Source organism: Capricornis sumatraensis, chromosome 13 (genome assembly GCF_032405125.1).
Source record: "Capricornis sumatraensis isolate serow.1 chromosome 13, serow.2, whole genome shotgun sequence".
In the NCBI taxonomy this organism is placed as follows: Eukaryota; Metazoa; Chordata; class Mammalia; order Artiodactyla; family Bovidae; genus Capricornis; species Capricornis sumatraensis.
This window is the reverse complement of record NC_091081.1, coordinates 87,648,694-87,661,487: the sequence shown is the minus strand read 5'-3', so window position 1 is coordinate 87,661,487 and position 12,794 is coordinate 87,648,694. Positions and strand designations below refer to the sequence as shown.

At 41.8% G+C, this 12,794-nt stretch overlaps 1 protein-coding gene across 1 annotated transcript in view; it reads left to right on the top strand.

Moving 5' to 3' along the window:
• PDE10A (phosphodiesterase 10A) overlaps positions 1 to 12,794 on the top strand; it is a 266,943-nt gene that overhangs the window by 107,232 nt on the left and 146,917 nt on the right. The window contains exon 2 of the mRNA XM_068985211.1: positions 9,897 to 10,025. Coding sequence (XP_068841312.1) covers positions 9,897 to 10,025 — 129 coding nt within the window. The remainder of the gene's footprint in view (positions 1 to 9,896; positions 10,026 to 12,794) is intronic.

Below are 12,794 nucleotides of genomic sequence, written 5' to 3'. Positions count from 1 at the left end.
CAGAGAAATAAGTTAGAAAGAAAGAGAAAAACAAATATCATGCATTATTAATGCATAGATATGGAATCTAGGAAAATGGCACTGATGAACCTGTTTGCAGGGGAGGAATAGAGACACGGACAGAGAGAACAGACTTGTGGACCCAGAGGGGGAAGAAGGGATGAATTCAGAGAGTGACGCTGAAACATGCACGTGACCAAATGCGAGCGAGGCTGCTAGCAAGAAGTCGCTGTGTGACACAGGAAATTCACTGGTGCCCTCTGACAACTTAGAGGCGTGGGATAGGGTGGGTCAGGAAGCAGGCTTAAAAGCGGGGGGACACATGTATACTTAGGGCTGATTCACACTGCCGTATGGTAGAAAGCAATACAGCATTGTAAAGCAATGATCCTGCAATTAAAAATTTTTAAAAAAATTTGTTCTAATGGATCTGTGTAAAAAAAGGCAGCACAGATATATCTCTTCTTCTTCTTTTTTATGTCAATACCCTGTGGCTTTCAGGATATAAGTTCCCTGACCTGAGACCCAACCTGTGCCCCTGGATAGAAGTGGGGAGTCCTAACCACTGGACTGCCAGGGAGTCCCCCAGATACGTCTCTTAAAGATAGCGGTTTTATCTCCTTCAGATACATACCCAGGAGTGCGACTGCTGGATCGTGCGAGTTCAGTTTTTAACTTTTCGAGGAACCTTCATACTGGCTTCCATGCTGGCTGCACCAGTCTGCATTCCCAGCAACAGTGCACAAGTATAACCACCTTCCCTCTTGTCGTGTTGATGACAGCCAAACCAACAGGCTGAGGTGACGCTTCGCTGTGCTTTAGATTTTCATTCACCTGATTGTTAGTGATGTTTGGTACCTTTGTATGTATTCATCTATTCATCCTTTGTATGTCTTCTTTGGAAAAATGTCTGTTCAAGTCCTACACTCATTTTTTAATTGGATTTTTTTTTTTTTTTTTTTTGCCACTGAGGTGGATGAATTCCTCTTATGTTGTGGATATCAACCATTTATCAGACGGATGTTTTTCTCCAGTTCTGTAGGTTGCCTTTTTGTTTGGCTGATGGTTTCCGACGTTCAGAAGCCTCCTAGTTGGCTGCAGTCCCCCTTTTTTATTTTTGCTCTTGTCGCTTGTGTCATCCAGAACGACGTTGCCAACATCACATCAAGGAGGTTTTACCTGTGTGTTCCTCTAGGAGTTTTGTTATTTCCCATCTCCTGTTTAAGTCTTAACTCAATCTTGAGCTAATTCATGAGTGGTGTGAGATGGGGTCCTCTTCATCTCTCCTGCATGTGGTCATGCAGCTTTCCCAACATTGTTTATCTAAGAGACTGTCTTTTCCCCACTGAGTCTTCTTGACTCTCTCATCAAATATTAGTTGACTCCATATGTGAAGGTTTATATCTGGGCTCTTGATTCTGTCTCATTGGTCTGTCTGTCTGTTTGTCAGTGAGTGGGTGTTCAGTCATGTTTGACTCTTTGCCACACTGTGGACTGCAGACCCCCAGGCTCCTCTGTCCGTGGGATTTTCCAGGCAAGAATACTGGAGGAGGTTGCCATTTCCTTCTCTAGGGGATCTTCCCGACCCAGGGATCAAACCCGCACTTTCCGCATCTACTGCATTGCAGGTGGATACTTTATGGCTGAGCTGCCCAGGAAGCCTTTTATGTCAGTACCATACTGTTTTTATTACTATAACTTTGTAATAACACTTCTAATCAGGGATTGTGGTGTCTCCAGCTTTATTGTTCTCTATCAACTTTGCCTGGGCTCGTTGGGAATGGGTCCCATGAATTTTAGGGTTTTCTGTGAAAAGTGACATGGCGTTCATTTTCACTCTGCTCCCTGTTTTTCCTTTTTGGTTAAAAAGAATGGTATCATTCCCTATGGGATTTGACAGAAATCCAAAAAAGCATCTCGCCTGTTCATTTTTGTTATAATTTTCGGGTCATTTTATTGATGCTGAAAACCAATTACATCTCTTACCGGGTAATCTCTATGCACTGCGTATACGGGACTCTGCCTTTTTTAAATAAAGAAGCCCAAAGGAAATGAATGTTAGCGCCCACTGCCCGCTTCCCTTATTTGATAAATGGAAGAAGGAACTGCTCTGTAAGTCTTTATGTTTATAAGCTCATGTACACCAGTACATTGTGGGGAAGAACTTTGACATAAAAGGTTCATATTATAGTATATACAGGGATCTATTTCCAGACTTGGAGCTTCATTAGAGGTGGATTGAAGGGTGTCTAAATTAGAAAAGCATGTTTGGATAATAATAATAAAAAAATTCTCGTTTTTCAGAAAACAGTATATTTAAACTGTTTCAGTGGGAAAAGAAACAGGACAGTAGTGTGAAAGAAACGAATCTCATCCGGCGTCAGGGAGGAGGAGTGGGGGTCTCGGGCCGCTGAGAGGCGGGGCCCCTCGCTGGGACACTTGCTTTCCGACCTGGGTGCCTGTGTGATCTTGCAGGACTGGGCACAGTTTCCAGCCGCATGGCTGCACGTCTGCGATGTCTGTGGACTCATTTATTATTGTTGATGGTCCCTGTGCTGGGGATTCCCAAGGCTGCTTCTAAGCTCAGTGATTTGCTGGGGCTCTGGGACGCGTAGTCATGCTTACGGTCAAGACTTCTTACGGCAGGAGAGGGTGCAGTGCCGAACCAGCAGGGGGCGCGGTGCACAGGGCGAAGACCAGGGCGTCTGGCAGGAGTCCTCCCCCAGAGGCACACAGGGCGCGTCTGACCGCCCCCAGAAATGACCGTGATGGCGCGTGTGCAGTACTGCTGGCTAGGGAGACTCACTAGAGACTCAGCACCCGTGTTCTTGCTGCGGGCTGCTCACATAGGCACGCTCTGCCTGCAGCTGTCCAGAATACAGACTCCCAGAATGAAAGCAGGTGTTTGGCACAAATCCCACTGTTTGCACAAGCATTCTGGGCCCAGCAGCTCACTGGCAACACGCTCCAAGCCAAGTTCTCTAGTGCCAGCCAAAGACCAAGCCTGCAGGCAGACCCTCAGAGCAGGCTCAGGCGGGTGTGTCGTCTGTCCTGCGTGTGGCCAGGACCTTGCTCCGAGGACAGTGGAGAGTGACACAGGCCAGCTACTGCCCTCGTGGAGCTCGTCATCTGCCCGCAGAGGCTGGAGTCCAATAAGAGAACAGTAAGAAAATAGAGTTCAGCTTGGGATGGATGATGTGGAGTGAGAGAGAATCGTAGGGCAGTGGAGTGAACGTGGAGCGTGTGGTCAGGGCAGTTATCTCTGAGAAAACTGCTTTTCCATCAGCTAAATGTCTCACTTAGACAAGTGGTGAAAGCGCAGACTCCAGAGGAGTCTGCGGATGGGGAAGGACTCCAGAGGAGATGGCGGATGGGGGAGGGCTCCAGAGGAGACGGCGGATGGGGAAGGACTCCAGAGGAGACGGCGGATGGGGAAGGGCTGGGCACGTTTGAGGAAATGAAGGAAGCATGGGGAAAAATGGGGTCTCAAATCAGACTTACTTTCAGGTCTAACTGGTGGTTCTTGCTCCAGAGATTTCTTCCTGCCTTCGTGTCAAAGTCCAAAGTTTAGTGTCAGGTTTCTCAGTCTATAATCTGAAGTGAAATGTGTCATATAGTTCCGATTTGGGAGATAGCAGTGGTCAGTAGCAATCCCACTAAAGCATAGTAAGCTCAGGGCAAGTGTCAAGAACGGGAGGCACGGGCTTTAGGTGGGCTCCCGGGCTGGTAGTCTTGTCCAGCCTGGACGGTTGCTTCCGTGGTGCTCACTGTTGGCTTTCAAGCTGCTCTATGTCTGTTTTCCTTTCTTATAGTGTCGGTGCTAAGATGCATTATTCAACCAATTTTTGTTGAGCGTTTACGCTGTGCCAGGCACATGATGCCCTGGATTATTAGTCCTCAGTTCAATTCAGTTCAGTGGCTCAGTCGTGTCTGACTCTTTGCGACCCCATGGACTGCAGCACGCCAGGCCTCCCCGTCCATCACCAACTCCCGGAGCTTACTCAAACTCATGTCCATCAAGTCGGTGACACCATCCAGCCATCTCATCCTCTGTCGTCTCCTTCTCCTCTTGCCTTCAATCTTTCCCAGCATCAGGGTCTTTACAAATGAGTCAGTTCTTCATATCAGGTGGCCGAAGTATTGGAGATTCAACTTAAGCCTCAGTCCTTCCAGTGAATATTCAGGGCTGATCTCCTTCAGAATGGACTGGTTGGATCTCCTTGCAGTCCAAGGGACTCTCAAGAGTCTCCTCCAACCCCCCAGTTCAATAGCGTCAATTCTTCGGTGCTCAACTTTCTTTATAGTCCAACTCATATCCATACATGGCTACTGGAAAAACCATAGCTTTGACTAGATGGACCTTTGTTCGCAAAGTAATGTCTTTGCTTTTTAATATGATGTCTAGGTAGGTTATAATTTTTCTTCCAAGGAGCAAGCATCTTTTAATTTCATGGCTGCAGTCACCATCTGCAGTGATTTTAGAGCCCCCCAAAGTAAAATCTGCCACTGTTTCTGTTGTTTTCCCATCTATCTGTCAGGAAGTGATGGGCCCGTTTGCCATGATCTTAGTTTTCTGAATGTTGAGTTTTAAGCCAACTTTTATAATACCCTGTATAATACCCCGGAATTACATACTGAGAAGTGTTGTGGGGAGGGGCAGTCAGTGACTAACTGATGCTCTAGCTGTTGTATCCTTCTATTAAGCAAGGAGATCACATGGTTGGAGTAGAGATGGGAGAGAGAGAGAGAGAGATACTCAGGAGGGGGAAAGTGTACAAAGCTGAGTGCAGGATTCAGAAGGCCCATTTGCCTGACATTAAGCTCATTCCTCTGCTAAATTGCGCTTCATTTTGGCTAAAGAAGGTGGTGCATTAGTTCAGTTCAGTTCAGTCGCTCAGTCGTGTCCGACTCTCTGCAACCCCATGAACTGCAGCACGTCAGGCCTCCCTGTCCATCACCAGCTCCTGGAGTTCACTCAAACTCGTGTCCATCGAGTTGGTGATGCCATCCAGCCATCTCATCCTCTGTCGTCCCATTCTACTCCTGTCCCCAATCCCTCCCAGCATCAGGGTCTTTTCCAATGAGTCAACTCTTCATATGAGGTGGCCAAAGTACTAGAGTTTCAGCTTTAGCATCATTCCTTCCAAAGAACACCCAGGACTGATCTCCTTTAGAATGGACTGGTTGGATCTCCTTGCAGTCCAGGGGACTCGCAAGAGTCTTCTCCAACACCACAGTTCAAATGTATCAATTCTTTGGCGCTCAGCCTTCTTCACAGTCCAACTCTCACATCCATACATGACTACTGGAAAAACCATAGCCTTGACTAAATGGACCTTTGTTGGCAAAGTAATGTCTCTGCTTTTGAATATGCTATCTGGGTTGGTCATAACTTTCCTTCCAAGGAGTAAGCGTCTTTTAATTTCATGGCTGCAGTTACCATCTGCAGTGATTTTGGAGTCCAAAAAAAATAAAGTCTGCCACTGTTTCCACTGTTTCCCCATCTATTTTCCATGAAGTGATGGGACCAGACGCCATGATCTTCGTTTTCTGAATGTTGAGCTTTAAGCCAACTTTTTCACTCTCCTCAACATGTATATTCAACCCAGGAGAATGATCACCTGCAACTTGTGTGTACACACATGCACACACAGCTTTTAGCAAAGCCTTGCCGTTGAGCAGTGTGACCACCCACTGCTGCTGAGCATGACATGAGATACCTTGTTTTCTTTTAACAACAGATGTTGTTCCCCTACATTTAGAAAGTTTACTTCTTAAAACATATGTTTTCAATGGTCTTTTTAAAAACACACGTGTTTATTGATTTGGTTGTGCTCAGTCTTGGCGGCAGCACAGACTCTCTCGTTGTGGCGTGGGCCCTGCAGTGCGCGCCTGGGTGGTTGAGGCCCGCAGGCTCGGTTGCTCTGCGGCGCATGGTGTCTTCTCGGTCCAGGATCCACCCTGTGTCCTGTGCGCTGCAAGCTGGGTTCTCAACCACTGGACCACCAGGAAAGCCCACGCATTGTCTTTTGAAGAGTTAATAGTGTCCACCAAGAATCGTGTGTTCTCTCAGCTAATCATTTGTCATCGTTCACGACTCCTCATGGTGACACGCGTTTCAGCCCCCTCTTAGCTCAGGTTGTTCTTGACAATTGAATGATTACAGTGCAATGTTTAATAGCATGAGACTTTTTTTTTTTTCTTTTCTTTTTCTGGTTGCTTATTTTTAATCCAAAGCTATCTAACAGTTGAATGAAGACTTTAAGAAGCTTAGAATTATTTACTTATTCTTTACACCTGGAGTAAGTATATGGGAAAATATGAAGTTGAGACAATTATTGTGACGAATCAGAGAAAAGATTATTAGTCATATATACCTTAGAATTTTGAAATATATAGTTTCTTCTAATCCAGTTGAGGTTAGCTACTCAACTAACTCTATTGAGTTGGATAATGGGGCAGGAGAAGACTTGAAGGTAAGACACCCTATCTCAGAGTAAAGAGTTCTTTTAAGACAGAGCAGAGCTGAGTTAGGGTAGCATAAGGGCGCCATGGGGAGAAAGAAATGGCAACCCACTCCGGTGTTCTTGCCTGGAGAATCCCAGGCACTGGGGAGCCTGGTGGGCTGCCATCCGTGGGGTCGCACGGAGTCGGACACGACTGAGGCGCTTAGCAGCAGCAGCAGCAGCAGCAGCAGAAGGGCGCTGTGAAATAGGGGCTCAGGAGAGGGGTGGGCGGGGGAGGGTGCTGGGCTCCTGCCATGCGGTTTCCACTGCTTTTGCAAAAAGAGTACAGACAAATAATATAGATTTTATCTGCAAATTAAGATAGCAGAGTTAATACTTGAAAAATTGAGGGTTTTTTTTTTCCTATTTCTAGCAATAGATCCTTCAGTACTTGTAATTAATTTAAAAGTATCCCTCTGAGAAAAACAATAGTCCTTCAGCCTCTGATTTGAAGGGGATTTTCTAATTTTAATGAATCTTAAAGTGGCAAGATTCCAGAATTAAAAAAAATTCTTCAGCATGTAGATACCCATTTTTAGAATAACAGTTTGTCATAAAGACACATTTACAGATACCGTCAGAGGTAAACCTAAATGTGTATTGAGTCAGTGACATAATCAGAGAAGAACATTCCAAGAGACTTTAAAATGCAAGAGCTTGTACATTTCTTGTGAGATATCTGGGCTTCCCTGGTGGCTCAGTGGCAAAGCGTCCACCTGCAGTGCAGGAGATGCGAGAGACACAGGTTTGATCCCTGAGTTAAAAAGATCCCCTGGAGGAGGGCATGGCAACCCACTCAAGTATTCTTGCCTGGAGATCCCATGGACAGAGGAGCCTAGTGGGCTACAGTCCATGGGGTCGCAAAGAGTCAGACATGACTGAGCGACTTAGCATGCATGCATGGGCTCCTAGTAGTAAAATGTTTAGTTCTTCACCTACAGGAGAATGCTACTGAACCAACTCATTGTAAAAACTGCTCAATAAAGGGGAACAAATTAAGCATGTATCCTGTCTTATGGCAATGAACTAACCAAATAGTCGATGCGGTGAAGTTTCTTTCTGTATCATTTGTATTCGTCAGTTTTTTGGATTGTAACTACTCTAGCAGATAGTGGAATCTCATTTTTGTTTAACTCACTAGTGACAAATGATCTTCTTTTCATATTCTTATTTGCCATATCTGTATCTTCCTTTGACAGAGTGTCAGCTCTTGGACTCATTTATAATTGTGTTTTTTGTTTCTTGTTAAGTTTTGAACATTCTTTGTATATCTCAGATAGAGTTCCTTTATCGGATATGTAATTTGGCAAACAGGACTTGTACATATAATATGCACCAAGATGAAATGAGGTGACAGTGAGTCAATTATGACTTTACATTTTCAGCCTGAGTTTCTGGAAGAATGGAGAATAGTAGTAACAGGAAAAAAGAGTTAAAATCACTTTGGGAATAAGTGGGAAGGAGATGACTCACATGGTTTTGAGTCAAGATGGAGCTTGAGGTGATGGAAGAATTTCCAAACTAGAGATCAAAAATATACTAAGATTCTTGATTCAGATTTTGCTGTCGTCATTGTAGATTATTGTAGAGAAAGCGGAGGTGAAGAGCAACTAGAAAGTTAGGGTAGGAACCATATTATGTCACAAAAGTGATACAAGGAAGCTTTAAGAAGGGATCAAATGTTGGATTAGTTCCACTTTTATGGGCATAATCAGAGTGGGAACATTACTTTGTTTTCTTGAGGTCAGATCAGTTCTCAGCTTACTTCTATTCTGTGCCTTTTGTATCTGGAGACTCTAACTTGCTTTGTCGAGAGAGCTCTCTCTTACTTTAATGAATCTCTTTCAGTACCTTATAGAATTTCTCAGATTGGATTTTACATCCCTGAGGCTCTTTGCAGGGTGAACATGGACTGGGTCTTGTTTCTTTATTAATCTAATTCAACTACATAATTATGTATAAGAGATCTATATCATTTAAATCAAGTGCTTAAGTAATCGTTGAATTCATTGAAATAAATCATTTGCTTTCTCAGTAATACCATTCTGTTGTGGAATCATGTGGTTGTGACTTAGTCCCCAGCAGAATTAATTAATACGTATAAGTTCTGTGCCTTGCCTGGTGCTGCAGGCATGCAGCCTGTTCTCTGAAGTCATAACGATATGCTTGGTTTTGTTTTTTCTGCATCTAAAAGTATGAATTTCCATTGCCTTTTCCACCTAAACGTCCCTAAGGATGGTAATTTATTGAATAATTCACAGAGTATTCAGTAGTACTCTGAATAATTATTTTAAATAATTAAAATCACTGAGTAATGACTACTGATAGCCTGTGATTTTGAGTGCTTTAGTGAAATGGCATACCAACCTGAAGCAACAGTTTGACAGTGTATGTGTATGATTTTATATTTTTTAAGTGAAGATCTGCAAAAGTTCTTTGAAAATTCTGTGTCTATTCAACAGTTATTATTAGACTTTGAAGATTACTTTTGTGAAATGGACTATATATATTGAATATCAATGAAAAAATGTTGAGATTATTTTGGACTGAAGTCAGTTGTGTCATTGGATTTAGTGGCCCTGAGAAAAAGGAGAATTTGTTCTGTAAACAGCAAAAGATAGGAACTTATTCGTTAACCATATTTTTAGCCCCCGAAGTCGATTAGTACTTTACTCTCCTGTTTGATACTCTTACGAGAGTTTCACTTTTGATAAGTGTTAAATGTATGATAATTACTTAGTAAAGTAGAAGCGCTTTGTCAGGCTTAACCGCACAGCACTAGAATACAGGACTGACTCAAAGACAACACTGACATTTCTTGTTGGAAAACAGCTGTGTAACGTGATGAAATATCCATAGTTTGAAATTTCTGAAGTTCTAACTTTACTTTTTTTTCTACTTTTTCAAAGTGGTAAAACGTAAATAACACAGAATTTGCCATTTTAAGCATATCAAGTATATAATCCAGTGCCATTAATGATACTCACAATGTGGGCCACCATCACCCCTGTCTGTCTGCTTCCCAAACCAGAAACTCTGTACCCGCAAAGTAAAGAATTCCTCATTCTCCTTTCCTCAGCTCCTGGAAGCCACTAACCTGCTTTGTCTCTGTGAGTTTACCCGGTCCAGAGGTTTCCCATAGGCGGAATCACATAATATTCGCCCTTTGTGTCTAGCTGATTTTGTTTACCATGCTGTTCTTAAGGTTTCTCCATGTCGTAACTGAGCTCCATTCCTGCTTATGGTTGAATCATAGTCCATTGTACTTATGTATATCGTTAAAAATATTTATGTGCTAAATCTTTTTGCATAATGTGTCATTTTTCCATATCTTTGATGTAAACGAAGATGTCACATTGGTTAATTTTATTCTGTTCAATTCTTTTACAGATTTGACAGATGAAAAAGTGAAGGCCTATCTTTCTCTCCACCCTCAGGTATTAGATGAATTTGTGTCTGAAAGCGTTAGTGCAGAGACTGTAGAAAAATGGCTGAAGCGGAAAAACAAGAAATCAGAAGGTAAGACCTCATTCAGATTGAGTGCTGGATTTTTCTCTTATTTCATGGTGACAAAAAAGGTGTTTATCACTTAACAAAAAATGCTAAAAGTAAAATATAGACAAATATTAGTACATTAATTCTGTAAGAATTTTATTCTGCTTAAAAAGATAAAATAAGTTAGAATGAGAGGAAATAAATACAAAAGAATGATCTTTAAAAAAAAAATCTTTAGTCAAAAAATTGAAAATTTATTTAGATATGACCACATTGAAAAATCTGGAAGCTAGTATTAGACTTGATTGTATGCAATTATTATTATTGATTATAAAAATATTCCATATATATTTCAAAAACATACATATTTTGAAAAATGTAATATTGAAACAGGTTTTATATGTGCCCAGTGGGAAAACTGAGTTGCATTGGATGTTTTATTTATACTCATAAACTTAGGATATGGTTATATTAATGAAAAATGGGAGGTGGACTCAACAAAAAACATGTGAAGTCAAATGAATTTCCCCCAAGTTGAATCTATATTAATATATTGACTTTGGATATGATAGTGTTTTAATTTTGGATTTAGATGAATTTATATTTGGCTGATTATGACTTCATTTCTGTGATGGTTGTTTTTATAGTAGAAATTAAAGTTTGTATATAATTTTAATTTATGGAGAACTTTTATATAAGCAAACGTGTATACTGCTTTTCTGGAAGTTTTTTAGTGTGACAAAAATGCTACACTTAAAGTTCAGAAGTGATCATCAGTAAAATATCACGCTGTTAGAACTGTGGTACTGAGTATTGTGCTTGAGGCCAACTTTCCTTACTCTACAGAGGAAAGCTTCTGTAACTTTCTAACATAATTTTTACAAGAAGAAAGAGGTTAATTTTTTAGAAAGAGAGCTTTGGATATTGAAGCACAACATGGTCTTTAAAGTACATGTCCACGGGTGTGTATGAATGTGTGTGCCTGTATGTGTGGCTTGAAAGGGAGGGGACAAAGGAGAAAGAGAGAGAAACATACATACATCAGAGACAGGCGTGTTTTTTTCAAAAGGTTCATAGCACTAATAGTAAGAATAAAGCTTGGCATGGCATATTTCATTTGTTGCAAACCTTACACATTTGAAAATAATTTGAGATGTTTGAAACTTTTAAGTATGACTGAGTTGTGCTTAAGGCAAGATGCAAATTTCAACTTGCTATATAATGATCCCAAATTACATGATGTCAGCATTGTTAATCAGTTACACTCCAATATAAAATACAAAGTTCAAAATATATGTGCTGTCTGTTAAATACAAAATTGAGCAAACTTAGAAAATGAAAGGGATTGCAGACTGTCCTAGTGGAGGCTCAGCTGGTAGAGAATCCGCCTGCAATGTGGGAAACCCTGGTTTGATTCCTGGGTTGGGAAGATCCTCTGGAGAAGGGATAGGCTACCCACTTCAGTATTCTTGGGCTTCCCTTGTGGCTCAGCTGGTAAAGAATCCGCCTGCAATGCGGAAGACCTGGGTTCGATCCCTGGGTTGGGAAGATCCCCTGGAAAAGGGAGTAGCTACCCACTCCAGTATTCTGGCCTGGAGAATTCCATGGATACCATCCATGGGGTCGCAAAGACTCAGACACGACTGAGTGACTTTTCACCTTCACTTTAGCATGACAGAGATAGTTTTCTTTTAAAGTTTATAAATATTTGAATGCATCGCTCCATATCTCCTGAATCTGTCCTCTATACTAGTTAACCAAATAATCCTTTAAAATACTTGATACATATACTCAGGAGTTAAATGATTATTAAGAATAGCAATGTGTGATTGAAACAGTACTCAGTTATGCTGGAAGAAAACCTTGTTCTTATAGGAAGATGATTTTGAAAGTGACCCTGTGCAGGGCTAGACTGCTGCTACAACTGAGAATGTGAGTGAAGCGGCCCCTTGGGGCTCACTGTCCAGTGGTGAGAGCAGGCCAAGAAGTGACCGCATCACAGGATGCATCAGTAGGAACCAGGGTGAGGTGGTTGGCAGTGGGAGGGCGTGAAAAGAGCGTTTAATTCTGCCGCCAGGGCTGGGGTCTGCTAAGACACTTTCTGCCTCCTTTTCCAGAGAGTTCATCGCAAGAATGTATCTGCACCCCCTTCAAATTCAGTGAGATTCTATAGCCTGGCCCCTGCAGGCTGTTTAAAGGCAAAATGTAGTGATGAGCTTGCGTGAGTGGCATGAGAAAGCACTGCCCAATCTTCTTTGAGATGTAGAAAGCCAGTTAAATGTCTTGATTTCATCTGTGTGGTTACAGATTGAAGTAGTGATGGTTCTCTGAAACATCCTGTGTCTTTTCCCTCACTGTCTTCTTATACTTTTTAAAAAAATTCTGTTTTTTCTCAAGTAAACTTTATTCTGCTCCCAACCCCTCTCATTGAAAATGTCTTGAGGAAGACAGTTTTTGTGGGGAGGATTTTTTAGGGAATGTTTGCATTTCCATGTGTAAACCCAGAAAGAAGAAGTGTGATAGCTAGAAAGATCTTGGAGGACAGTTTGTTGAAAATGAGACGAGCCTGCCCAAATTATTTCACTTTGTGTGTCAGTTTGGTAAAAGAAAATGAAGTAACGAAAGCTGTGCTGTAATAAATAATTTGCACAATACCTTGCGCATTGTAAGTACTCAATAAATATTTATTTTTTTAAACACTGAGAAACCAGCCTCGCATGGAAATGATCTACATTATGGGGCAGAAAATTGTGTAAAGGCATATTCTGCCTAGAGAAAGATATATGAAAATGC